Below are 25688 nucleotides of genomic sequence, written 5' to 3' on the forward strand. Positions count from 1 at the left end.
TCTACATAACTCATCCTAGGAAGACTTGCTGTCCCTTCTACAGTGCTTGTTACCCTGCTACTCATTAGGTAAGTTAATTAGGTACTCATTGGCTAACTTAAGTGGAAACTACCTGATGTGTGTTCTAAGCCTGCATGATTCCCTGAGATCCCTCAAATTCCAAATCTTAAGGGAATTGTGTAATAAGGAATGAACAACTGGCTCATTAGAGCACACTCCTATCTTTATGCCCCTTATTCATATAAAGAAAAACATTCTTCTCCACATCCCCAGTATCCAGAAACTGACATTTTCATAAACAATGGGCTGCAGCATATTTTCCCAGTACAACTTCATTTTCATGTCATAGTTCCTAGGATGGTCACAGGCTTTTTGTTCTGATCCTTCACACTGCACATTTCTTTTGATAGAAAAACAAATAAATAAACAAAACACCTCTCAAAATGAGATTCTAACAGGCAAGATAATTATCTATTAAATGAGCTGCTATATTCTTCCCTTCCAGAATTACTTCCCGCAGTATAGTCTCTTTATTTTAAGGCATGCAAGCACCATACTTCTTAACTTAGCTTACTTTTCTGAATTATTCAGGAAAGTGTAACTTTTCCTTTTTTCACATCTTAGAAACATGCTTCCCTTCCACTTTGGGCTTCACTCTTCTTCTAAAGACCCCTTTCTCACCATGAGGCTGCCTGCCAAACTGTGGCAGCTGGCTTCCATCATGACTTAACTTAAACAGCATAGTGTGTCTCTCCCTTTTTTTTTTTTTCCATTTTCCTCCAGGAAACTGCTGAGATATATCACATACTTGCTCTGTGTTTTTGTTGTTGTTTGTTTTAACTCTAATAAAATTATCCTCTTTGAATAAACTTTGGCTTTGCTTGACTTTTGGAAAAACAAAACAAAACAAACAACAATGAAACAGAACCCTGAGATTCTAAGAATTCTTAATGTTCAAAAGATATACAAAATCTAACTTATTAACCCCAAAGAAGTAATGCATTAAAAGACCAAGACCTCCTTGTCTTTACTGAAAAGATTATTAACCTTCCACAAATTTGGGGTCATGAAGTCATGTCACTACTTTATGAAGCTGAAGATATTTTCCATTTACAGAAAAATGTAGAACTTAATGCTAAAATCCAGTTACCATGCTGTTTCTCAGAACTCATAAAATGGGTGTAAAATTATCCCGTCTTCCTCTGTTTTATTCTATTTCTGACATAAGAAATTCTTATAATACTATTTTTGGTGCATTATGAATGATTCACAGGAAGGATCTGCGTGATTAAAAGAGATAATATGTTTAAAATTGATAAACCGAAAGAATGGAGGCTTAGGGATTCATAGCAATGCCTTTGGACTCCAGAATTCATGGAATTAGAATTTAGGTTAGTATCTTGCCCTGTCACTACAAAGTAGAGTGACCAAGTATATAATGCAGCCAAATTATGGTTGTTAGAGTCCATTTGAACTGTTATGACACATATTTTACATGAGTAATTTAGAGGTACTAAAATTTTGTTACAGTTTTGGGAGCTGGAAAGTCTAAAGCCAAGGCTCCAGCAGTTCTGTTGTCCAAGGACCTGAGCCCTCACAGATGCTGCCTCTGTGTCTCTCACAGCCAGAAGGGGCAACAGGCTCCCTCGGACTTCCTTGACAAAGGCATTAGACTTCTTATGGGTCCATGCCTTTGTTACATATGCCCCCTTCCCTCCAAAGGCTGTATCTCAATACAAATAATTAAAGGTGTGATTTCAACAGAAGCATTTGAGAAGGACACAAAAATTTCTGAGCTAACACACACACACACACACACACACACACAAATTGGTTTACTACTGCATGTAAAGGAATATTCTTAACAGAATTCTCATGAGCAAAATGGATTCATAACTAGTCATTTGAAGTCACCTAATAACTTGGATGAACCTGGAGCAATGTCTTATGCTAAGAGAAAACATACCAACCTCAAATGGGTATGATATGATATGATATTGTGGTTAAATAATGTTTTTAAATAATAAAATTTAAGTTAAATTTTGGCAGTGCATAGACTTTGGAAAGGAGGAGGGTGCGGTCATGACAGTGTGTGTGAGAGCCTTGCGCCGGGCAAAGATGGCAGAGGCTTTGTGAAGGTACACACAGTGACGCTACTACATGTGGAGCTGTGCTCACTTCCAGGAAAGGCAAATATGCCTGGCGGGTTGCACCGATGTCTTCTTTGCGATTTTAATAACAATTCTGTAGTTAGGCAGGGTGTCTCCATAGGGGACTAGCCCATGTGAGAGTTAAACATTCCTGTGAATCTGGAATGATTTCAAAATGACCTTTTAAAATAAAGGTTGAAATGTCTTTACTCTTCCAGAGAATGGGCTGCAATTGTACACAGATGGTGCATCAGTTAGTGAGAGCCTGGTCTGTACAGGGTAGGCTGTGCTATCCATCAAGTAGAAGCTGCTCTGTAGCACAGGGTAGGACTTGCATGGCATGCGAATCTTATGCGTGATAAGGGGTTTTATTTATAAAGGCTAGAGATATAAACTTCCAACAACAATCTCACTGTGATGTAATGATGACTAAAGTAAGCTCTGTATGACACTGTATAAAGAAAACAAAACACATGAGAGGGCTGGATTCCGCCTCACAGACTTACATGTGAAGTCAGCTTCCACAGAGACATTTAATTTGGCCCCATAATGGGTTCCCAGCTCAGTCATGTGGTAAGCACAGACTGCTTCCTCTAGTCACAGAGAAACGGTTGCTGTGGAGAGCAGTGTCCTAATGGGGCCCGTAAAGACCATATCTTAAGCTTCCAGTCATGACACTTAGTGATCTTCTGATGGCAGCTCATTCATTCACGGACACTACTGTGAGCGCTGATCAAATCCCTCACTCATGCTTCCTCAGAGTGGTTTGTGGGGAATGGTGGATATCTGGTCTATATTTCTTAAGGGACTCATTTGTTCTGCCCCATCTATCACAGGTTTATAGGTTCTCTCCTTCCAATTTCGTATATATTCTACAAGTTGAACTCTGGCTAGTGAACTGCGTCTTTAATTGCTGAGACATTGGCCAGCCCTATCATGTTTTTTTACCTTATTTATTTTATTTTTTATTTCTGAAGCTAAAAAATTTTGACAAAAACAAAACAAAACAAAACAAAACAAAACAAAAAAAAAACCCTGAGAAAATGAACAAGATTCTGGTACCTTCCCTGAGATTTTCTAAGGTTGATATGATGACCAGGCATGTATATTTCCTACACTGGTGTCTGTGGTACCCAGGTCCTTGGTTTCAATGTAAGGCTATGCACAGAAGCCTTATAGTTATCATGGAAATGGGCAGATGAAGTTACAACAATATGTCCATTAATTTTTCTTCTCTCAGATCTTTCCATCTCTGTCTTGATAAATGACCGGAACTTAGACATTCCTCCTACTCCACCTGTCAACCCGGTTTCACTTCAGAAGTGAAAGGAGGACCCATAGCTACCTGTATTCGTCATCACAGCATCTATGTCAGCTCTGGGGGCCATGTCTTTCAATCCCATCCTACCCTTACACCGTCTACAACATCATGTCAGTGACCACACTTGTATGTCTACTCTCTAGCAGCTTGAACCCATCTGGTCACTTTGTGAAGGAAGTGAGTGGCAGAATTTAAGGCTTCCAGCTTTTGAAATTTTATCTATGGGCTATTTATGCATCCTCAAGTCAAATTTTAAATTATTAAAACACTCATTAGCACTAATTCTGTCTTCTTTTTTCCCCCCAAATGTCTTCAAATAAGAGTCCAGAGGATGTTTTATAATCTTCATTTAAAATGATCATTTGCAGTTATTACATAATTATGTACTAATAAGCAGTCTTTTTGTTTGCTGTTTTCCCACAATAATATACATGCTTTTAAAGTGGTGGTTCTTGGCCTTAAAATTATGATAATGTGTTAAGAGCAATAACTCAAGTATAGCCTCTAATTTCTGTAAGGGGAAATATTTAAAGAGACCCTGGGTGCTGCATTTGTTTTCAGCTAATTACCATGTATTTGCTTTTCCATTAGTTCAATAATTTTTCTATCAACTCAGAATTAAGCATTAAGACATGGAATTATATAAAGGCCCACTTAGCATAACAGACACGCCCCATCATTTCCTAGTCCTCTGATTTACAGCTCTTAAAATGAACAACCAAAAGGCTCTGTATGCCCTTCTGTATTTATATTCCATCATATAGTCACCTCAATAACTTATGCATTCTTAGGAGATCTAGGAATTAACTCCACTGTCTTCCAACTCATCATCTCATTATGTGAAAAGGATTTGAACATAAACTTTATTAGCAACTTCAGTTCTATTTCTTTCTTAGCTCTCCACTCTCACTCTACCTAGTGATGTCTGTTTGTAATAGACTTTGAAAATTCTAGTTTAAAAATATCCACATTGGACTGGTAGCACATTTAGGAATTGGTTCTTGCACTATGAAGAAGTACAATAAATAGAGGTGTTTTTTTTTTTTGTTTTGTTTTTTGTTTTTTTTTTTTTTTTTTTTTGTATTTCAGCTGAGGCTGTGATATGAATCTTCATAGAAATGGAAATGAAGCCTCCCTGCTGCACAACATGGCATTTTAAGTGTGTGCAGGAGGAATAGGCTAGTAGGAATGCTATTGTTTGTATTTTAAAAAGATGAAAGCCACAAGAGCAAAAGATCAAAGCCTACAGACTATCCCCACATCTTTAGTTACAAGGTTCACGGACTCCCAGTTCTCCTTATAGGTCTATAGAAGAGGAGAAGGAAGAAGCGAGGAGGATGAAGAGGATGAGAAGGGGAAGAGACCATGTGGAGTCAAATCTGCATAAAAAGAGCAGCATCTCAGGATTATAAACCTGGCTTAAAGCACATAGTCTAACAGGAGAAGCCTCTACAACCTACTAGATGTGCCGTCCCGATGTGGGATCATGCTGCACGGTGAATTGACTCACCAACATCAGGGTCCACGGCTTGCACTCGGGTTAGCAGGGCCTTCGTGGCTGTGTTCTCATAGACACATGCAGTGTAGTGATTGGAAGAAAACACTGGGGCGTTATCATTCACATCTTCCAAGAGCAGCAGGACATTGGCATGGCAGAAGCGGCCACCCCCATCAGTGGCTCTGGCAATAAGGTTGTATACTGGGACCCTCTCCCGGTCCAACAAGGCCAAGGTTTTTAACTCACCTGTGAAACAAAATGGCAGCATGTTTGGTCTGGCTTTTCAAAAGTGGTCTCTTCATGGAAAAGCAGAAAATCAATTGTATGAAAAATTCTAAATACAAGAAATACCAAGGACATGAAGCTTAAGTGCCCTATAAATTGAAGAAATACAGCAAATTCAATTTTTTAGACATCAGAAAAAAAAATCCCAGAATTTGAGATGCAAACCAATCACTTGACCTTCAAAATAATTAATCCCTTTGCAAACATTCCAGAGGTTCTTTCCTTTGCCAAATACAGGGAACTCTTGCAGATGGATGGCTCTAGGTATGTAACTGTCCCATAGGCCAGGAGCACAATATCCTGTTTCTAAACATGCTGGTTTTGTTTTGTTTTGTTTTAATTCTGTCTTTTAGAGGAAAATAAAACCATTAAAACTGCCTGGCTTTAACAGAAAAGTCTTGAGAGGCCCTGTGATGATTAACATTGGTTGTCAATTTGACAGGTCCTACCTCATCACCTAGGAGTCAAGGCTTCTGGAGCATTAAAGAGGGAGTATCTAAGTTAGAGATTCCTGTGAGAGACTTTCTTGAACAGGCTGGTTGGGAAGCCCAATCCCTGAGCTGGAATCTTGGACTGTGTAAACAGAGAGAGTGCGCTGAGTGCTTGCGTTCATTTCTCTGTTGTGTGACTGTGAAGCAATGTGACCAGCTAGCGACCTCAAGCTCTTGCCCTAGGAACTCTCCCATCATGATGGACTGTGCCCTAGGGCTAGGAGCCAAGATGACTCCTATCTTTCTTATATTGCTTTTGTCAGGATATTTTTTTTTTCGTAGCACTTATAAAAGTAACTACTGCAAATTCTAGCACCACAAGGATCAACCTTAGCACACAAAACAGTGGGTTGATTACTTCGCCACATTATCACCTCTCCTTCCCTCCTTCTTTCTTTCTCTCTTCAGTTTCCCCGTCTGCTGTTACTTCATATAGACAGATATATAGATAGCTGGATCTGATTTTGCATGTGAGAGAAAATGTACATTATTTGTCTTTGTGTTTTCCTCTATATTACCCGCTCTTGTCCACCTCCCTGCATTCTTGTCTCCTTCCTCCTCCCTTTTAATAGTCTCCCTTTTACTTTCATGTTAAGTATACATGAATATATATGTATATTCATAATTTGTGGAAACTTTTTGTTATTGCTTAAGTGTCAACAGAAGCCGACAAGCACAGTGAGAAGCTTGAGAATTGCTATTTGGGGAAAAGTCTGACTTGTGGATCATTGCTGCTCATTGGTGCCATCTGGAATAAGCCACATGGGTTATCCTTCAGCTCCTCCTTGCTGGATATAGCCAGTTCTCCAACACAGGCCACACTGAGTCTTTTGCCTCTCTTATTTAAAAAAATCCCCAGAGCCTTTTCAGGAGGACATTCAAGGCCCTCCATTGTGTGTTCAGAGATGCTTTCTCCTTTCACATTCTGCTTGATGCTGCGCTCACCGTGATCTTCAGTGTTCTGCTTCAACTCTTAGAACCTTGCCTCAGTTTCCCATCTCCTTTCCTCAGAATATCAGCTGCTTCTGTAATATTCCCATATGGCTTCTTGTGCATTTCGTCTTTCAGTCATTTCACTCTTCCTATCTTTATTATGGTCACAGATCACCTATCTTCCAGTAGAGAGTAAAGGAGCATGTTCCCATGTAATTATATCCATGCTTCCTGGTACGATCCCTGGTAGTGAGCCATGAGAAGGCCACTGTTTTCTGAAGACTCAATTCACTGGGATGAAGACAGCACAGGACATGTGCAAGCTATTCACTCTTTACACTTCATCCAGAAAGTGCCACCAGATGAACCACCTAATCCACAACACAGAAATGATTTGCTACAATAGAAAATGACTTTTCTCAATTCAGGCATCTGACTTTAGTTTACGTAACCTTTCACCTTATAATTTTTGTCTGAATACACAAGGAAATTTGGAGACTCACAGCTTGGAGAAACTAAGCAGACCTGCTTAATAAAAACAAGACAACAGCGCTGTAAGAGCCAGAAGTGAACCAAATGGATTTCACCATGAAGGACTGCTTCTTGCTAAACAGCATGTTTCAGTTTGCATCGTAACTAGCATTTGTGATGCAAGTCCTCTTCCATACTTTGTGAGCCTGGCCTTAACTCACAGAGACATGTACTTATTTAAGACTAGTAAATGTGGGGAACTAGATGGAAGGAAGGAAAAAGAGGGTGAAAAAAAGTCCCAACCCTAACCCAACTCAAGTTTCTGTGGCTTAGAGGCCCCCTCCCCCACAACTGTATACTATGAGCTGCTTATTTCTTAGCATCTAGTATATCAGAGCCTCATATCAAGGCTCTAGCTGAGTAACTGTCTACTCTTGATGAGACCACACGAGAGGATAAACTCTTACATGGATAAATAATGCATTTCTGTAAAGAATAAATTTCACCTTACCACTTTCTGGATCTAGAAAAAATTCATTGTTTCCAGATCCATAGAGTGAGTATCGTATAGCTCCATTGGATCCAATATCCGCATCCTGGGCACTGACCTTCAGGATGATTTTATTTGATGGGATGTCTTCAGGAAGTGATGCTGAATATGCAACCTGGGCAAAGGTCAGCAAGAATGAGTCAGTCATTACTGCCCGCAGCACAATTTTTTATAGCTACTATTACAGCAGATTTCTTTAAAATTCATCCATATGGTTTAGCTTTTGTGGCTTCAGACCATATTGCAGTGTGAAATAAAACTTAGTATATTTATTTCTTTATCTTTTCTGTGCACATTCACTCAAAACTATTTACTGAGCACTTACTGTATATAAAGTGCACAAGACTGTATGGCTGGTAAGAATACAGTGGTGAAGAACGCAGATAGCATCAATGCATTGTGAGGGACAATGCTCATTCCACACTGACTGTCCATTTTTCTGTTGAGACTAACTAGGCTCCTAGGGGTGTTTTCACCTCTTTATGGAGTCATGCGTAACATCTGGTATCTGGTATACAACATTAGTATCATATGAGACTAAGTCTATACAAATCACTTTTCTAAACTACAGAACACAAATATTGTCTCTTGGTCCACAGGTTAGAAAATATAGACTAACAATTATTTAATTTTGGCAAGAAAAAAATGGATTCTAATTTCCGTGCCAGTGATGTGTGTTTCTACAGCAATGGAAAGGCTTCTTGACTGGGGGATCTGGAGCCCTCACTCAGCAATGGTGCCACTACTGACAGTCATGTAATCTGCAAACAGGCAGCTCATCACAAAGGGTTCATTTCTCTCATCCAGTGATTTAGAAAATGCTATGGGATCCTTCAGAAATTACTTAAAGTTAACTTTATGGCTCATCAGTTCTATTTAATTGGGGGAGTAGCATAGGGGTTGGGTGCATGATCTTGCTGACTATCCAGAATCCTTTCACATTTAGGACATTTTACCCCAGACTCTACTTCCTGCCATCAAATGTTCAATTGGCGATAAGAACAGGTGTTATTCTGGATTTAAAGGGAAATATGTAATGGGTTTGAATCTAATTTTAGAGGCGCGAACCAGGGTTTTAAGAAGCAGTTTTCATCCCTGCAGCTCACCTGATCACATACTGGGCTGTTGTCATTGACATCACTGACCGTCACCTCCACCATGGCCTGTGTGACAAAGAGTCCATCAGAGGCAGTGATATTGAGGAAGTAAATGTCTTGTTCCTCTCGATCCAGAGGTCTCTTCACATAGACCTTCCACTCACTCTGCACCATGCCCAGAGCAAACCGTCCTCGGGGGTTCCCTCCTGTGGTGGAAACAGAGCTTCTGAGGACTCACAGTGGGGTACCCACATGAGAGTCCTGATGGGGACATTCAGGTGCCTCTCACACTGTATCCTTATGATACTGAAAAGAGTGGCAAACCCCTTATTTTCTCCAGTAGAAACTAATCGAATTTATATCTCGTCTGCGTGGAAAGTGAAACAGTAACTTTCAAAGAGAATAAAATCCACTAAGAGAAGCTGGGGACAATCTTTGGTTTAGTTTCCCTTAAAGATAATCAGATTCAAACTGTGAACCATCAATTGGTTCCTCAGGATGATGCAATTGTCTTTCCACTCAGTCTCAAGAGAGGCTGTAATACACTGTAGTTCTTATCTCGAAGACAATTTCATTAGCTGCTGAGCTGATTATACAATCAAGAAAAGGCAGCTAGTTCTGTTAAGGAATCTTTTAATGAATGCTTTATCATACAGCTTGGGTTTTCTCATGAGGATTCGAATTTGGGGAGAAAAGTTTGCTCCACAGAGGACAAACCATTAGTATTAAATAGTCCTAACAAGGGGTCTTTTAAGAAGCAGCTCAAAGATAAGCATTGTAATTAAATCAAGTCTAAGAAAGTGGTTGGTGAAAGTGGAAAGAAAGTAGAAGAGATGGACCAGAGTGGCCTAAAGAGATTTTCTTTCCATTTCGTGAACTTGCGTGGATACTACAGCAGCTTGACACAGGTAGGAAGAGGGAAGAAAATGGCATTTAATCCCTAAGAGGGAAATCAAGTCAGTTCTGACACCCAGAAAGGGTTGGTCAAAGACAATAGGACGTAGTCTGACTCAAGAGGGATGTGGCCCTTTATTTGGCATTCAGTAAGTACTTATCCTCTGCTCTAGACAACTATTCTAGACAGCAGGGCATTAGCAGCAGACAGGACCACCAAAACTCCCTGCTTCACCACTAAAACTCAAGGTATAAACGGAAAGATTGACAATAGATGACACAACTAAGTTAAGAGGCCATGAAGGCAGGGCAGCCCTATTGTCTTGGGTTTCTCTAGTTGTAGCCCAAATTTCACTTTATGTAAATGCTAAAAGACAAACTACCAAAAGAATACATCAACTAACCTCTAATGGGGGGACCTGAGGCATATTGTTCCACATTAACCAACAAAATACACTTTTGGTTTTGATTGTATGAGCATCCTGGAGGCATCTGTCCCTCCTTCCCCTTCAGTGGGGCTCTGAAAAGTCTGTAGCTGCTCAAGTCATGGATTTCCCTCTCCTCAAATAAATTGTTTACTATTTTAATGTGATGCTTGGTATGGTGGTGCACACCTGTAATGCCAACATTGTGAGGCTGAGATGAAAAGGTCATGAGTTCAAAGCCAGATTGAGCCACAAAGTGGTAAAGAAAAAAAAACAAACAAATGAATATACTCAAATTTATCTTTGAACACAATAAACAAAAACATAAGGAAAACATATTAAAAAGTGTTATTTCACTATAAGAATGCAGCTAGATCACTTCATAACCAATCTTTTTTTTTCTTTTTAGAACTCTGAGTATTAATTGGTTCTAGGGCCTCATGACCATGAAGAAACCTTGGGATAAAAGGACCCAAGTCCTGTCTAGATGACACATTGCTCTTCTAGGGCAATGGTTCTTCCCTTGTCAAAGAATTTTTCTAGCATGTGTAGACATTTTTGGTTGTCAGAGGATGGCAGTGAGTGAGTGTCTATGCTATTGAAATCCAGTGGGTGGAGGAGCCAGGCATGGCTGTGAAATAACCTACAGTATATAAAGAGTAGGCCTACCTACCACAAGAGACTTGCCCATCCCCAGGAGTGGTGGTGGTGGTGGTGGTGGTGGTGGTGACTGAGAAAGCTTGCCTTAGGAGGCTACAGTCCTCCCTGTAATATCACTTTCTGCTACCACTGGCTAGAATTCAATTGTGCTTTAGTTGAATATTATTTCAGCACACACAAATGTAACCTCTCTATTAAACTCCTTCAGTGCAGGCAAGCCCACACCGTTCCTTTGTTACATAAAATGATTAATGTTCCTTTGTTAGTCTGAGGTGGCACAGCCAACTTGTGCTACATCAAGAGCAAAGCTTAAATCTAATTAAAATCAGTTGGTGGTTGGCTCTGCTAATAGTGAGAGGAGTTTAAGCTACACTGCACTCATTACGTTAGTGAAGCTGATGGTGGGCCTTTATATCATCCGCTGATAGTTCAGAGACTGCGTAAAGATAATGAAGGCTGAGTACTTTACAATTCTTCCAAGTACGAAAGGGTCCCTCAGAGTGTCTTCCCTCAAAATGCTAAATACAAATAAGTCAAATCCTTACTTCATTCTGTCTTGCCTCTTCTTACCAAGATGTTCTATATTTTAACTGCAGAAATGCACATCTTTATGTAATAAGACGATAGGTTTCAGAGAAAGCACAAGGTACACAAAGTACTCTTAAGTGGGAAATGCCATCAAGGGGATGGCTTGTAGAAAGACACAAAGGACCTTGGGGAAGTGTGGCAATATCAAGCTTTCGGTGTTTGCTCCAGTACAGATCTTATTCTGCAGTGATTAATTAACGTTCCACTAACACACTTAAGCAGAACCTGTGTCCTAAGGGCATCTTAATTAATTCATTTTTCCCTCTGAATAATGTGGTTTTTCTAAGGGGAAAGCCACCTGACTACAAGTATCGGTGGATTATTTAAGACCTTTTGGCACGTGGCTGATGTTCTGGCTCTGACGGTCTCAGCATCAAGGTGCTAGCTCCAACACCCCGAATAGATTTCAGGAAGGGCTTTCCTAGCCCTGCCAACCCTTCCTTCTTTATCACTGAAAGTGGGTCATCCCAGAAATCTGTCCCTGGGCAGCGACAGACTTTTCACCCTGATGTGAATCCCGCAGTCTCACAGAGCGATGGTGATATTTTTGTGCACTCTTAGTGACCTTATTTGTCTATCTCGGTTTTTCTGGTGAATAGCTACTGACTGTTGGGGAAGTCAGACAGAGGTTCCACGGGAACAGGGTGGTCAGAAGAAATATCCTTTGATCCTCAGCTATAAATTTAGAATTTCTCAGCAGAAAGGTCAAACTGAGTCTTCTAATTTGCATGTATGTGTGACAACACATTCTGATGATCAGAAGAAAGCTGCACAGAGAGCTTAATCGGGACATACTATTGTTTTCCAGCATTATTAAAAAGCTCAGAAGGAGATTATGGCTTAGCAAAATCTCTTCCCACTAAAGAGAGCTGTTATTTTAATTTCTTCAGTTAAAATACATTGCTCAGTTTTGGTTCTTAAACCAGCAGGGCGTGGTAACAGCTTGTGTATGAACACTGTATACTACTGCTGAGTGAAGAACCAACAACCGAGGACCCCCATGTCATCAGACTTCACACCCAGAACCAGGGAGTGCTAAAGCTGCCACCCTCCTGTCACTCGTCATCGCCACCTTTCTTCAGGAAGCAGAGCACGTGGTAGAACGGGGTGAAGGGACTTACCTGTAATGTGGTAGCTCACTTGGCGATTTATGGTGGAGGTGTCCTTGTCCAAGGTGCTGAGAACGGCCACCACCTCCCCTGGTGGGTCACTCTCCTTCACATTCCCTCTGTACACCTCCTGAGCAAAGACTGGTGCGTTGTCATTTATATCTGTCACCTTGACTGAAACCAGAGCCATGGAAGAAAGAGAGAAAGCCTCCCCAAGGTCAGATGCCACCACAGAGAAAGAGAAAGTAGGGTCTGTCTCATGGTCCAGGTCCTTCAGTGTACTGATCCATCCGGTGTTGCTGTCGATACTGAATGCTTCCATTACCTTTTCAAGATGGGAATCTGAGTGTAGGGAGTAAGTGACCTGCCCATTGGCTCCCCAGTCCATGTCTGTGGCTCTCACCTGGGCAAGCTTGGTGCCAACAGGCATTCCTTCCATTATGATTGTCTCGTAGCTTGATGTTTCAAAGACTGGCTTGTTGTCATTAAGATCTAATACCTTGACATCAACATCCACAGTGAATACAATGTCCACCTTGTCCAGGGGTATAGTAGCTGCTACTTTAAAGTGAAAAGCTGGGCTGACTTCATGGTCAAGGCGTTTGTCGAGCTTGATAGCACCTGTCTCTTGTTCGATGATGAAGACACCCTCTCTGTTATTTTCTGGTCGTTCCCCATTAACCGTGCTGAACCGGACACTCTGATTGGGCAGAATCCTCAGGGTGTCTACTGTGCTTCCAATGGCTGTATCTTCTGCAATGGTAAAGGAGTACTGTGACTGGGTGAATGAAGGCAGGAATGTTTCAGGGGGCAGGACGTGGATATAGACGGGAATGAGGGAGTGCCTGACTGGGACACCGCCATCCACTGCCTTGACGAAGAAGGACAGCACCGTATTTTTTAGTTGGTTAAAATTGCCTTTGGTCACCATCCAGCCGTTATCAGGATCGATTTCCAAGAGGTCAGCCACTGAGACTGAGGCCTCGCTATAGAGGGAATATGTAATCCTAGAATTTGTTCCATCATCTGGATCCAGTGCTTGAACCTGAGTAACCAAGTGGCCCCTTCCTACATCAGCCCTGACGCTGGCTCTGTATTCCACCGTCATGAACTGGGGGGCATTGTCATTCTCATCCACCACAATCACCCGCACAGTGCAGAATGTAGTTCTCCCACCACCATCTAGCGCCCTCAGATAAATACTAATATCTCCTTCCAGAGGGTTTTCACGGTCAAGTCTTTCTGTTGTGATGATCTGCCCATTGCTGTCTATGAGGAACCGATCCTTGGCAAAGTCATTGATGATGGAATAGCTGATCTGTCCATATGTTCCTGGATCCCCATCTGTGGCTCGGACATGAATGACTTTTGTTCCAGAAGCGGCATTCTCTCTTACCTCAGCCACATATGTGCTTTGTGAAAAGGCAGGGCTATACAAGTTAGCCCCAAGGATCCTGATGTGCACCTGGGCAGTGCTGGTAAACAACCCATCAGACACAGATACATTGAGGCTATACAGAGGCTCCATGCGCTGCTTTCGGTGGCTAGACAGTGTGAGGACTCCACTCTTGCTGTCCATCAGAAAGCTGGTCCGATCATTTCCAGATAAAATACTGTACTCCAACCGGTCAAAGTCGGAGCTGTCTGCATCCGAGGCTTGCACACAGGTTACAAAGTGACCGCGGGGGGCTAATTCACTCACATACGATTCATAAATGAGCTGATTAAAAACTGGGGGGTTGTCATTGACATCAGAGATAGAAATCTGAACCAGAACTTCACTGCTCAGGGATGGAAAACCATTATCAGTTGCTGTGACTTTCAAGGTGCAGTGTTGTGCCACCTCGTGGTCGAGCATCCTCGCTGTCAGGATTAAGCCGCTTGAGCTGTCTATGTGAAAGTAATCTGTGCTGTTGTAGGTATCCTGGACAATCTGATAGTGCACCAGCTTGTTGTTCCCTGAGTCTGCATCAGTTGAGACAAGCTGTAGAACAGGTGTTCCAATGAGAGATGCTTCAGATAGTGTTGTGTTATAAGTGGGCTGATCAAAAACAGGAGGGTTATCATTGACATCATCCACTAGCAGGTCCACAGTGACTTCGGCCCTAGCACCTGTAAGAGCATCACTAGCTCTCACAGTCAACTTGTAAACAGATGTAACTTCATAATCCAAAGGGCTAATGACTTTTAGGACCCCGGTGTCAAAGTCAATGTTAAACTGTTGGAAGGGATCTCCATCAATGATGAGATATATGATGCCCTGGCCTTCTGGGCTGGTGGCATTGATGCTGAGAATGGGAGTGCCTATTGTGATGTCTTCATTGACTGATGCTGTATAAAAGGGTTTATCAAACACAGGCATTGCTTTGTTAACAATGGTGATGGGAAGTTCCACAGATTTGGAAAGGGGTGGATTGCCACCATCCTTGGCGAGGATGGTGACTCCATAGTCAATGTTGGAGAGGTCTGAGTTAAATGCTTCTTTTAAAATTACATTCCCTGAATTAGGGTTAATTTCAAAGTGACCATAGTCATCCTGCAAGACATAGGTCACTTCTCCATTGGCACCTTTATCTTTGTCAATGGCTGTCACCCGGTATATCAGAGTCCCTGGCTCAGCATCAACTTGCACAGCAGCATAGTAAGGGAGGCCCACAAAGACAGGAGAATTGTCATTTACATCTTCAATGTTAACCCTGACTACCACCCTTGCCACCCGCAAATGGTCTAGTTCACGACTGGCTTCCACCACCAACTCATACAACTCCTGTTCTTCACGATCAAAGGGCACTCCTGTGGTCTGAATGACTCCTGAGGTAGATTTTATCTTGAATTTATTTCCTGGGTTTAAGATGCTGTATTTTAAGGGCTCATTAAGGCGGTTTCCAACTGCATTGACAATAGCAACTTTGGTTATGTTTGTGCTGTTCTCTGAGATGGAGGTGGAGTAAAAGGTTTGTGTGAAGTGGAGACCACTGTCCATGGCTTCTTTAACCATGATGGTGACCATGGCAGTACTGTAGAACTTCCCATCAGATACTTTGACTATCAGCATGTAGTGATCTTTGGAGAGATTATTATTTTTTATGGTGAGCACTCCAGTATTTGGGTCCATTAGAAAATGATCCACACTCCCTTCCATGAGGCTATATGTCAGTTCAGGGGGTACCTCAGAGTCAGGGTCTGTAGCACTCACCTTCAGAACCTCCACACCAACATAGGTGGGGAGAAGTAAGACAGATTCAAACACAGCCTGAGTGAACACAGGTGGATTATCATTCACATCTGTCACCTCAATGTTGACTTCAACAGGACTCTCTGCGGTTAGCTGGGGACTCCCACTGTCTCTCACGTGCACATGGAAGTGGAAATGTGCAATGACTTCATGGTCCAGGTTGGCGATTGTTCTGATGGCCCCTGTGCTGGAATCCACTGTGAAGAACTTCTTGGCTGTGGACTCTACAATCTGATACACCAGTAATGCATTTTGGTTGCTGTCTGCATCTGTGGCTCGAATTACCAATGGGCTGTTGTCTAGGCTCCTGACGATGCTGTTGATGGGTGCAGCCTCACTCAGGCTGCCTGAGTATTGAGAAAAGAGAAACACTGGGGGGTTATCATTTTCATCCACAATCTGAACACTGACGGTGGCGTTAGAGGCCATGCCTGCCATGTTAGTGGCCTGAATGATTAGTTGATAGGAAGAAGTACGCTCGTAATCCAGAGCTCTCCTAGTGGTGATGACTCCAGAGTATGGATTTATGGTAAAGACTCCATTGATGTTTCCATCTTTGACTTCATAAATGAGGGTTGACTGGCTGATGGCAGAGATGAGGATGACAGACGTTCCAATATCAACATTTTCGTTTACTTCAGCTTGGTAGTCTTTGTGAGTGAACTTGGGGTGGGAGTTATCAGACATGCTGATGGAGATGCGTACAATTGCAGTGGCAGACATTGGTGGGGAGCCTTGATCTGTGACTTTAACTGAGAGGACAAACTGACCCATGGCTGTCATGTCTGGCTCTTTGGAAATGGTGATGATGCCCAGGACTGGTTCAATCTTAAATGTGTTCCCCGTGTTCCCTAAAACATAGAGATCAATGAGGAAATAAGTTACAAGAAAGTTATTAAAGTCTTCCCATGGAGGTTAAACCTTCCTCTTAAGGTGTTCCTCTACATTGTGGCTAGCAGTAAGAAACTGTTTATACTCTCTCCTAGCCTTTCTTCTATTTTCCTGCTTCAGAAACAACACTAGCACCAAACGCCAAGCTTGAATTAACCAAGACTCAAAGCTCTTTCTGCCCATTTTGGTTTAGTGTTCCACTCAAAAGTAAGAGAGAGCTTCAGTTGTGATGTTAGAGGCCAGGCTTTTATAACTCATCAGTAAACAGGATAAAATTCGGCTTACCTGAGGTCTGTGAGACAAGTTCAACAAAGCCCAGCGTTTTACAACCCCCCCCCCATCACTTGCTTTTGTTCTCATCATCCGGAAAGAAGCTTTCTTGGCTGCTCTGTGAGGGCTCAGCAGGCCTGGGGTTCGGTTATGTGTGTGTAAAAGACAGGCAGACCCAGGGTCGGACGTGAGTGTGAGGGTTCGGCAGGCCAGGGATTGGGCTGTGTGTTCAGAAGGGGCTGACTGACTGTGACAGGTTTGTCATACACAGTATAATTCTCATGAGACTCCTATGCATACGATCAAAGGTTATTTTCTTTGATGTGTTTATTATTCCTGGAATTTTTTCTGGAAATTTAGATTTTTTTTTTTTTTTTTTTAGAAAAAATGTTTTAAGGAAATTTTGTTTTGTCCCCCTTGTATTTTAATCAGTTGTTAAATTAATGACTGAGCTCCCTGCTCCAGTCATGGAGGTAAAAATGTGAGTGAAACAGTTTTTGATGATTTAACTAATTTGTTTTTGAGGATGTAAATATTGGTTTAAAAAGTAGCTGAAGTCTATGATTGATAAAAGCAGTAATTTTATAAATATAATGAACTGCTTGACACCTAGACAGATGTCCATAAAATGGTAAGAATGGTGGAAATAAAGCCTCATGCCCAAATGTTTACAGTGACGTGAGATAATGTATATGGATGACATCATGCAGGAAAAAGAAAAGATAAGATTAGCTGGACCCTTCGGAAGAATAGCTGAGCATGGACAGACCAGTTAATGCCTTCGGTGATGTTTAACATTCATTCCTGAGATTCCTTATGTGTAAACTAAAGGAACAGGGGACTGAAAGCAGTAATCACGATATTCTGTGGTAGCTAAGAAGTATAAAACAGACTTTCTAAATAGGTTTAGATCTTTGGAAACCCCAAGGGTAATACATAGGAAAACTCTCGAGGCACGTGGCCATTAGTGACCAGCATCTTTCCTTTTTACTTTCTTGCCATGTGGATGGTAACACTGACCCATTTAAAGTATAAGCCCTAATCTAGAAAGTAGTTTTTCGTACATTTGGTAGAGGGTTTTTAAAAATAGATTATCGGCTTTGTTTTCTCTCAAATTTATATTCCTAAACTAGATTTTCCTTCCATTCCTATTTTAATTCAGCTGCTCACTCAAATGCTCTACATTTACGAGAAGGGCAGGAAGCTGTCCCATTGCTAACATGGAGAGAGTGTGCATTTGGCATTGCACACCACAGACGTGCCACAGAACACTTTGGGAATATGCAGCATGAATATTCAAAAACGACAAAACCGAGGAAGGAATGGATAAAGGAGACCAGTTTTTTTTTTTTTCTTTAGGTTCATAGTCCTTTTTCTTACTTTGACATTCATCTCTGTCATAAATGCTTTCTAACTATCCATTTTCAAACTGTTTATAAATTGCTCTTCAGATCTTCAGATGTTAGCATCCTTTAAAACACTAAAATTTAACACGTGCTCTTATTTCTTTATCTGTCTGATAAAGCAAGCAGTTCAGGTCCCATAGCTACCAACTGCTCTGTTACTCAGATGGCCTCCAATGTAGGGACGTTGTTTGTGTTCATGGTGGGTGTGCTGGGATTCCTGAAGTCTGCAGCCCACCCCCTGGTAAGGAAACCCAACTCTGAGCCCATGGTTTATCTGAGCCCATGGTTTGTTGGTTGCTTAGTCTGGGCCACTGAATTTATTACGCTTTTTTTTTTTTTTTCCATTTCAGAAACTTCAAGATTGAATACAAGGAAAGATGCTCTTCCCTTGCTGCCAATATTGCAATGCTAAGAACTTTATACAAATCATTGCACAAATAGGTCGGTGAGTTTATAGGGTGGGGTATCGAGTTTTGTGCTGCGGTCTCTGCAGCTCTCACCTGCTTCAATGGAATATATGAGTTCTGCGTTTTCCCCTTTATCTTTATCCAGAGCTGTCACTTGCAGAACAACTGATCCCAGAGCAGCTGATTCGAACACTGATGCTTCATACAGTGGGTTGGTAAAGTAAGGGCTGTGATCATTCGCATCCTCCACGTTCACAATGACCCGGGCCAAGTTTCTTCGGTAAGGAAATTCCTGATCTCTGACCTTTAGGCAAAATATGAGAAGCAGTAGGACTGAAAACTTGAATTACAGAGAACTCACATGACTCTGTTTGTTGAGAAAACAAAATGAAGTAATGCATGCAAAGTGTTGCCCGACTATAACAGACTAAACAAAGAGTGTGGGAGGAAGGGAGTGAGAGAGAGAGGAGAGAGAGAGATTGAAATTGTTAGCTATCTGAGAGCAGGGCAACATTATCTCTATTGTGTCACTGGATGCCTGGCCTGCAATACCTGGGTGCCGCAAGCCCAATTCTATGGTTTGTTTTCCACACCCACTTCCTCTTTGTGTTCACATTCATTCACAGAATGGTAGATGAAGACTCTTCTAAGGGGTGGGATTAATGAATACAGTATTGTTACCCCCATTCATTCATTCAACTAACATTTATTGCTATTTATGATGTCAGGTTTATGTCATAAGTAGAACAGCTCAGTAATGACTTAGACAGTATTTACCTTCAAGAATATCAGAGTCTTTCAATTGGGGGATACAAGCAAGCCAAGAGAAAGACATAATACCAAGAAGTTAAATGCCATCATAGAATTCATGAAAAGGCCCTCATGGTGGGCCTTTAAAATTAGTTTCTCATAGTGAGTGGGAAGAAGAATCTAATAACACTCAACTTCCTGGATGAAATAACAAGGAAAACATAGAAGGAATAACATGGTGGCGATGGAATAACAGGGAAAATGTAGAGAGAGTAACATGATGGTGATGGTGATAGGTGATATTTTTAGGCAAGCAGAGCCCCAAGCTATGAGAGAAACTTGACCACTGGAAAGATGCATTCATTCATAACTTCTAAGACTGAAACTCTCAATGTGATTTTTCCAAATGAATTTGCTTAATAACTTTAAGATTCCCCTGAATTTCACATGGCAGAAGCTTATAAATAAACGATTCTTTACCCATGTGGCTCTAGTATTATTTGATGTATTGAACTAATACCCGAGCTTGTTCAGTTTTAGATTATGTGACTCCAGAGAAGTGTGAAGACATTAGAACATACACAAGAGGACCTATCAAGGAGAAAGCATTTTCATGAAGGAATGAGCAAGCAAGGCTTGGAAGAAGGTGGCCTAAAGCAGTCATTTGTTCTAAGCATCTAACTATATAAATGATGAATGACTGTGGGTGACTAAACTGATTTTTAAGTTTTCTGAGGGAAGAATGAACAGAAATGACTTGAAAAACAATGAGGATGGGATTAGTAACCACTATCAGGCTTCCATTCCTAAAACATCATGTAGACATCATTATGGCCAGTGTGCCATGCTTGATTTCTAGAACTTAGTTGTTCATGCCCCAGGATACAGCTGAACTCTATTTGTAGATTTTTGAATAATCTGAACACCAGTCCCAAGAGTATGAGGACTTTGTCTATCTCAGTGCTTGGTATACAATACATACTTTAGAGTATCTGTGAATGAATGAATGAATGAATGAATGAATGAATGAATGAATGAATGGCAATATTGGTGTTCCAGGTAGACTGTGGGAACTGCCTCTTCTGTCTCCTAGGGTCTTAAGTGGAAACTGTAACTGAGGTCATAACACCCAAGCTACCTCTTGTTCAAGAAGATTCCCAGTGAAAGAAAAGTTGTTTCTGTTGTTAATGACTTGGGAATTCATAGGTTTAGGCATCCCAAACTCAGTAAGTATACAAGAATGAATCACTGTCACTCTTCCTGTTCTTTAGGAGCTTAATGGGGCTCCTGATAGGCAGAGGCTGTGCATGCCAGTGTTATTCTTGGGCTTATTACAAGGACAGATTTTAGGCCATAAGTGAATCAATGAAAATTCTTACTTATCTTTCTTAACCACTGTGTGGGTTAACCAAAAACCTCACTTTAAATGTAAAGCCACTTCTACATAATTTGAAGGAAGGTAAATGAATTCAGAACAAAAAGTCTCTGATGATTGAATGCATGTTTAGTTCTTCTCGGGTCATCAGTATGACTAGTAGGTCCAACATCAGTGCAATACACCATAAATTGCATGTCTGAATACTTGCAAGAACTGAGCTTCATGAGGGCTGAGCAAACAATTATGAAGAACTAAGCAAGAGTATTCTTCTGAACTTTTCCACTTTTCTGCCTCCAAATAACTCCCGAGTTAGGAACACTGTTACTTTCCTCTCTAACTCCTCTGTCAGCAGCATTTGGAAAATATATCGAATACTTCAGGTTGACAAAAAAATATGGAGTTACTATCTAAGAACAATAGCTTCTTCATTGAAATACAAAGGCAAAATTGAATGCAACCTGACAGTAGCTAGGTTTAGAGAATTTAAGGGCCCTGGCTTCCTGAAGACTGAGGTATATGCCTTGGCTGGTTGATGGTTCTGTCAGGAGAGTAAAATATTGAGTCTGGTCTTACCATTATGTTGAGGATGTGCTTGTCCTGGGCCTCATGGTCCAGCCTTTCAGCAGTGTAGAGCACGCCTGTACTGGGGTCTATCCGGAATTTCCTCATACTGATGGCATCGATGCTACTGTGGATAGTGTAGCTCAGCTTGTGCTTCTCATCTCTGTCTGTGGCCTCAATCTGCAGTATCTCTGTATCAGGAAGCACATCCTCAGAAATTGTCACATCGTAATGTGGCTGGGAGAATTCTGGGCCATTATCATTATTATCTAGCACTTTGATAAATACCTGTAGTTAAAAGAAGACAAGGGTGATAAAGAACATCAACTCATTCATTGCTAATGAAAGAGGTCTCTTTATTTTCTCCCTCTTTGCATACTTAGATCCTAGCCTCTAGCAGCAATCTCAGCATAGAGGAACGTTCTTATATAAACAGTTGACAGAAACCATCAGTTCACGTTAGCAACATCAATTGTGATCTGATGTATAATCTCATTAATAACTGAACAGCTGAGATGGCCATGAAAGGTGATAGTTCTATGGACTTATCTAGGGCACAATGTGAATGATTACAAGGTGACCTTAATTTGGAGGTTTCTATTGCCGAAGATCCTATTTATGTGCCATTTCTTATGGTGGACTAATATGGCAATGGTGCAGGGATTAATCTTCTTTGGCAACTTGACTGGATTAGGAATCTCCTAGAAGACACACTTCTAGATATGGCTCTCAGGGTTGTCTAGAAGGGTTTAGCTGATATTGGAAGACCAATCTTGAATTTTAGTGTGGTACCAGACAGACTGAGTAAAAAGGAAAAAAGAAGGAAGCAAGCTGACCAGTTACCTCCTCCTGCAGCTAAGTTTCCCTGTCATGGTGGAATGTATCCTCTCAAACTCTAAGGCAAAATAAATCCTTACGTTATTTTGTCAGGTAATTAATACAGAGTGGAGAAAGAAACTGAGGTGAGGCAGGGTGAAGGAAGACAGGATAGAGGTGGGTTAGATTGGACTCACAGCTTCTTACCAGCTGTAGCTTCACTGGGTGTTTGTCCTTTATCTGAGAGAAGAATACCCAGAAGTTTGTAATATAATATTTTTATTAATTCTTTGAGAATTTCATTTAATATATTTTGATCATATTCACCTCCCAATCCTTCTCTTGAGACCTCCTAGATCCATTTCCTACCTCCTTACTCCTGAACTTCATAGTTGCCACTCCCACTTAAAAACAACAACAACAAAAACCACTCACTGTGTTCAATTTGTGCTTCAAATCCTCACTGGTGCATTGGACCTTGGTTGAATACTAGTGGCCACACCCTTAAATAAACTGACTCTCTCTCCCCTAGGAGCCATCAACTGTTAATAGCTTTTCAGCCAGCGAGGGATCTTATTACCCTCTCTCTTTTCTATGCTGGAATGTCAATCGGCTTGATCTTTTCCAGGTCTGGTGCAGAGCAACAATAGCTTCTTTGGATTCCTGGGTACAACTGTCCTGTCATGTCCAGAAGATACTGTTTCACTCCAGTCCTCCCCAACCTCTGGCTCTTCCCACTAATCAGTCTCCTTTTTTGTGATGTTCACTCTGGGTAGGGTGACATAGGTGCCATTTATGACTGAGTGCTAAACTGACACTTAGTATAATGACAGTAGTAGGGTTTTCAGTGAGATGAGAGCAATAAATTCATCCTTGGGTGCCCTAACTAGTTTGACTCTTCTATCCAAGGACCTATTCACATTTGCTGCACTGTGCAGTCTCTTCTTGGCCAGTAGGATTGTCTTCAGGTTGGTGCTATATTTTTTTCTGACACAATTCTGGTATTCTTCGATTTCTCCCCTTTCTTCTTTTCTTATTCTCTCTATCTCTTCTTTAATTGATTGTTTGATTTTAATGTGCTAGGGACTGAACCTAGGGCCTAACTGTGTCGTACAGTGCTAGGTAAGCATTCTACCATTGAACTCCATTCCAAGACAACTCCTTTACTTTCTGATAATTGAGACTGGTAATATTTTTTAGGATTGTCTTTTCTATTCTATCCTTGAGTTATTGCTCCAAAAATCTTTTGTATTTCTCTTTCTTTTGTTAGAAATTATACTTGGAGGTTCAGTCTAGTACTGGGAATTCTTATTAGTAGATTGACTCAAATTTTGTTTTTATTCACCCTACAAAATTAGAAGAGAACTAAAAATATAATAAAAATTTCATGAGTTCACAGATACATTTTCAATTTTAGTGATTTTACTTTCATTTTTTTTCTGAATTTGTTTTTCCTTCCTCTGATTCTGACATTTTTAATTGTCAGTAACAAGATCATAATTAGGCATTGCTTTGTTTAAAATATGAATGCAAAGGACTCAGAATAATAAGGCCTGCATTTATATTATAGAGATCTAAAACAAATTGATGCTTTCTTGTCTCTGAGATGAGTCTCTAAGGAGGAACCCAAAGTTGAATTAGATGATTAACATCCTTTGCCGTATTTCTCCAGAATTAAATTCCCATATAAGACAATTTGCTTGCATTTATTTCCAAATTTTAGAGCTTTTTTTTAAAAGGATAGAGAATGATTTATTATCTGAACCAAGGGAGAATCCAAGACTTACTTTAAAGCAGTGCCTTTCTGAACAAAGGGAGCTTAGGTGGGGACTTTGTTATGGACCCTATCGTGCTCACAGAAGACAGGGCAGGCAGGTTTCCTAGGATAGTGAAAGAGTTTATCTCTGACTCTGCTCAGTTTAAAGTCATAATTAAAGAAGGAAATATGTCAGCTATGTTTAGGCGCAGGCTTAACTCACATACTTGCTTTTCAATGTTTAAATTTTTGTTTTGTCATTTTAAAATCATACCAAACATTTATTTAGGGAGGTTTAGCTTCTCAATGATTGGGTCATAAGAAAAAGGACATGAAGGGAAGAGGAGAATTATTGGGAAAGAGGAATAAGGGAGGGTGATGGGGTGAGCATTATCAAAACATATTACACATTTGTTAAACTGTTGAAGACAAAATTAACAAATTTAAAGAAGTTTGGCTTCCCTGCTTTCTTCTCTTCTGTAGATAACCTTTATTAAAAATATATGGTTGTTTCTCATCTTTTTTGTCAATATAGTGATGCCACATACATTTTTCCCTACCACATGATTTCATTAACTATTAACATTAGAAACTACAATAGACATACAATGTATGTTGTTCTCAACTGGCTCCTTTAGTGAGCTTCATGGTCAGTTCAGGTCACAATTTCAGGGAACAGGATGGGAGCCTACCATATATGTTCTCTGAAAGGCTCCACCCAGCAGGGGATCAAAGCAGATGCTGAGACTCACAGTCAAACTTTGGGCAGAGAACAGGGACCTTAAGGGGGCAGGAGCTCCACAAGGAACAAAGCCAACAAATATGGGTCCAGAGAGCCCTGCAGGGTCTAAGCACCAACCCAGGACCATGGCTGGAAAGGAGCTAGACCCTTTGCTCAGATATAGCCCCTAGGCAGCTCAGTCTCCACGTGAGTCCCCTAGTAAGGAGAGCAGGGGTTATCTCTGACATGAATTCGGTTGCCTGCTCTTTGATCACTTCCCCCATGGTGGGGCAGCCTTGCCAGGACACAGAAGAAGAGGATCCAGGCAGTTCTGATGAGACTTGAGAGGCTAGGGTCAGATGGTAGGGGAAGAAGTCTCCCCCTTTCTGTGGTCTAGGGGAGAAGGATAGGAGGGAAGGATAGAGAGGATGGGACCGGGAAGAGATGAGGGAGGGGTCTTGTGAATAAATTATAAGAATTAAATACATTTTAAAAGAGAAAAAAAATTTGTTATTTGTTATTAGCACATGTATGAAAAATAAATGTGCTCTTGTCTCTTAATAATTTCTCTGGCATTCAGTTGTGTACTAGCATTAGGATATTTTGATGGAAGGATAAATGTTTCTACAGTTTTGTGAAATAATTTTATGTTCCACTCTTCCAAGACTTCATTAATGTGCATTCGCACAACAATATGTAAAAATGATTGTCTCTCCAGCTTTGCCAACACAGTGTGTGGGAAGACTTGGCGCTTTTGCCAGCCTGCTAGATGACAAGTGGTACCTCAGTGTTGTTTTCATATAAGTGAGGAGGAGAATTGATTCATGTACTTCAGAACTGTTTGCACTTCTTTTTCTGCTACACTGCTTGTGCCAGCTTATTCTTCTGTGGGCTGGAAGGTTTCTCTTCTTTCTTTACTTTTGGAATTGTGGTGATATAAATGACAAGGTTGTGCTAAGTTCTGCCATGGACTTTATTGTGGGTGCAATGCAGAAGAAAATGCATCCAGCTGTTTTTCTGTTGTT

At 41.0% G+C, this 25688-nt stretch overlaps 1 protein-coding gene across 1 annotated transcript in view; it reads right to left on the reverse strand.

Moving 5' to 3' along the window:
* Fat3 (FAT atypical cadherin 3) overlaps positions 1–25688 on the reverse strand; it is a 595719-nt gene that overhangs the window by 69859 nt on the left and 500172 nt on the right. Inside the window, exons 9-14 of the mRNA XM_055615501.1 lie at positions 21383–21658; positions 18775–18985; positions 12485–16558; positions 8806–9002; positions 7661–7814; positions 4982–5215 (exon numbers count right to left, since the gene is read on the reverse strand). Of these exons, the coding sequence (XP_055471476.1) occupies positions 4982–5215; positions 7661–7814; positions 8806–9002; positions 12485–16558; positions 18775–18985; positions 21383–21658 (5146 nt within the window). The remainder of the gene's footprint in view (positions 1–4981; positions 5216–7660; positions 7815–8805; positions 9003–12484; positions 16559–18774; positions 18986–21382; positions 21659–25688) is intronic.

This window comes from Psammomys obesus, unplaced genomic scaffold (genome assembly GCF_907164565.1).
Source record: "Psammomys obesus unplaced genomic scaffold, mPsaObe1.curated_primary_1811, whole genome shotgun sequence".
NCBI lineage: Eukaryota > Metazoa > Chordata > Mammalia > Rodentia > Muridae > Psammomys > Psammomys obesus.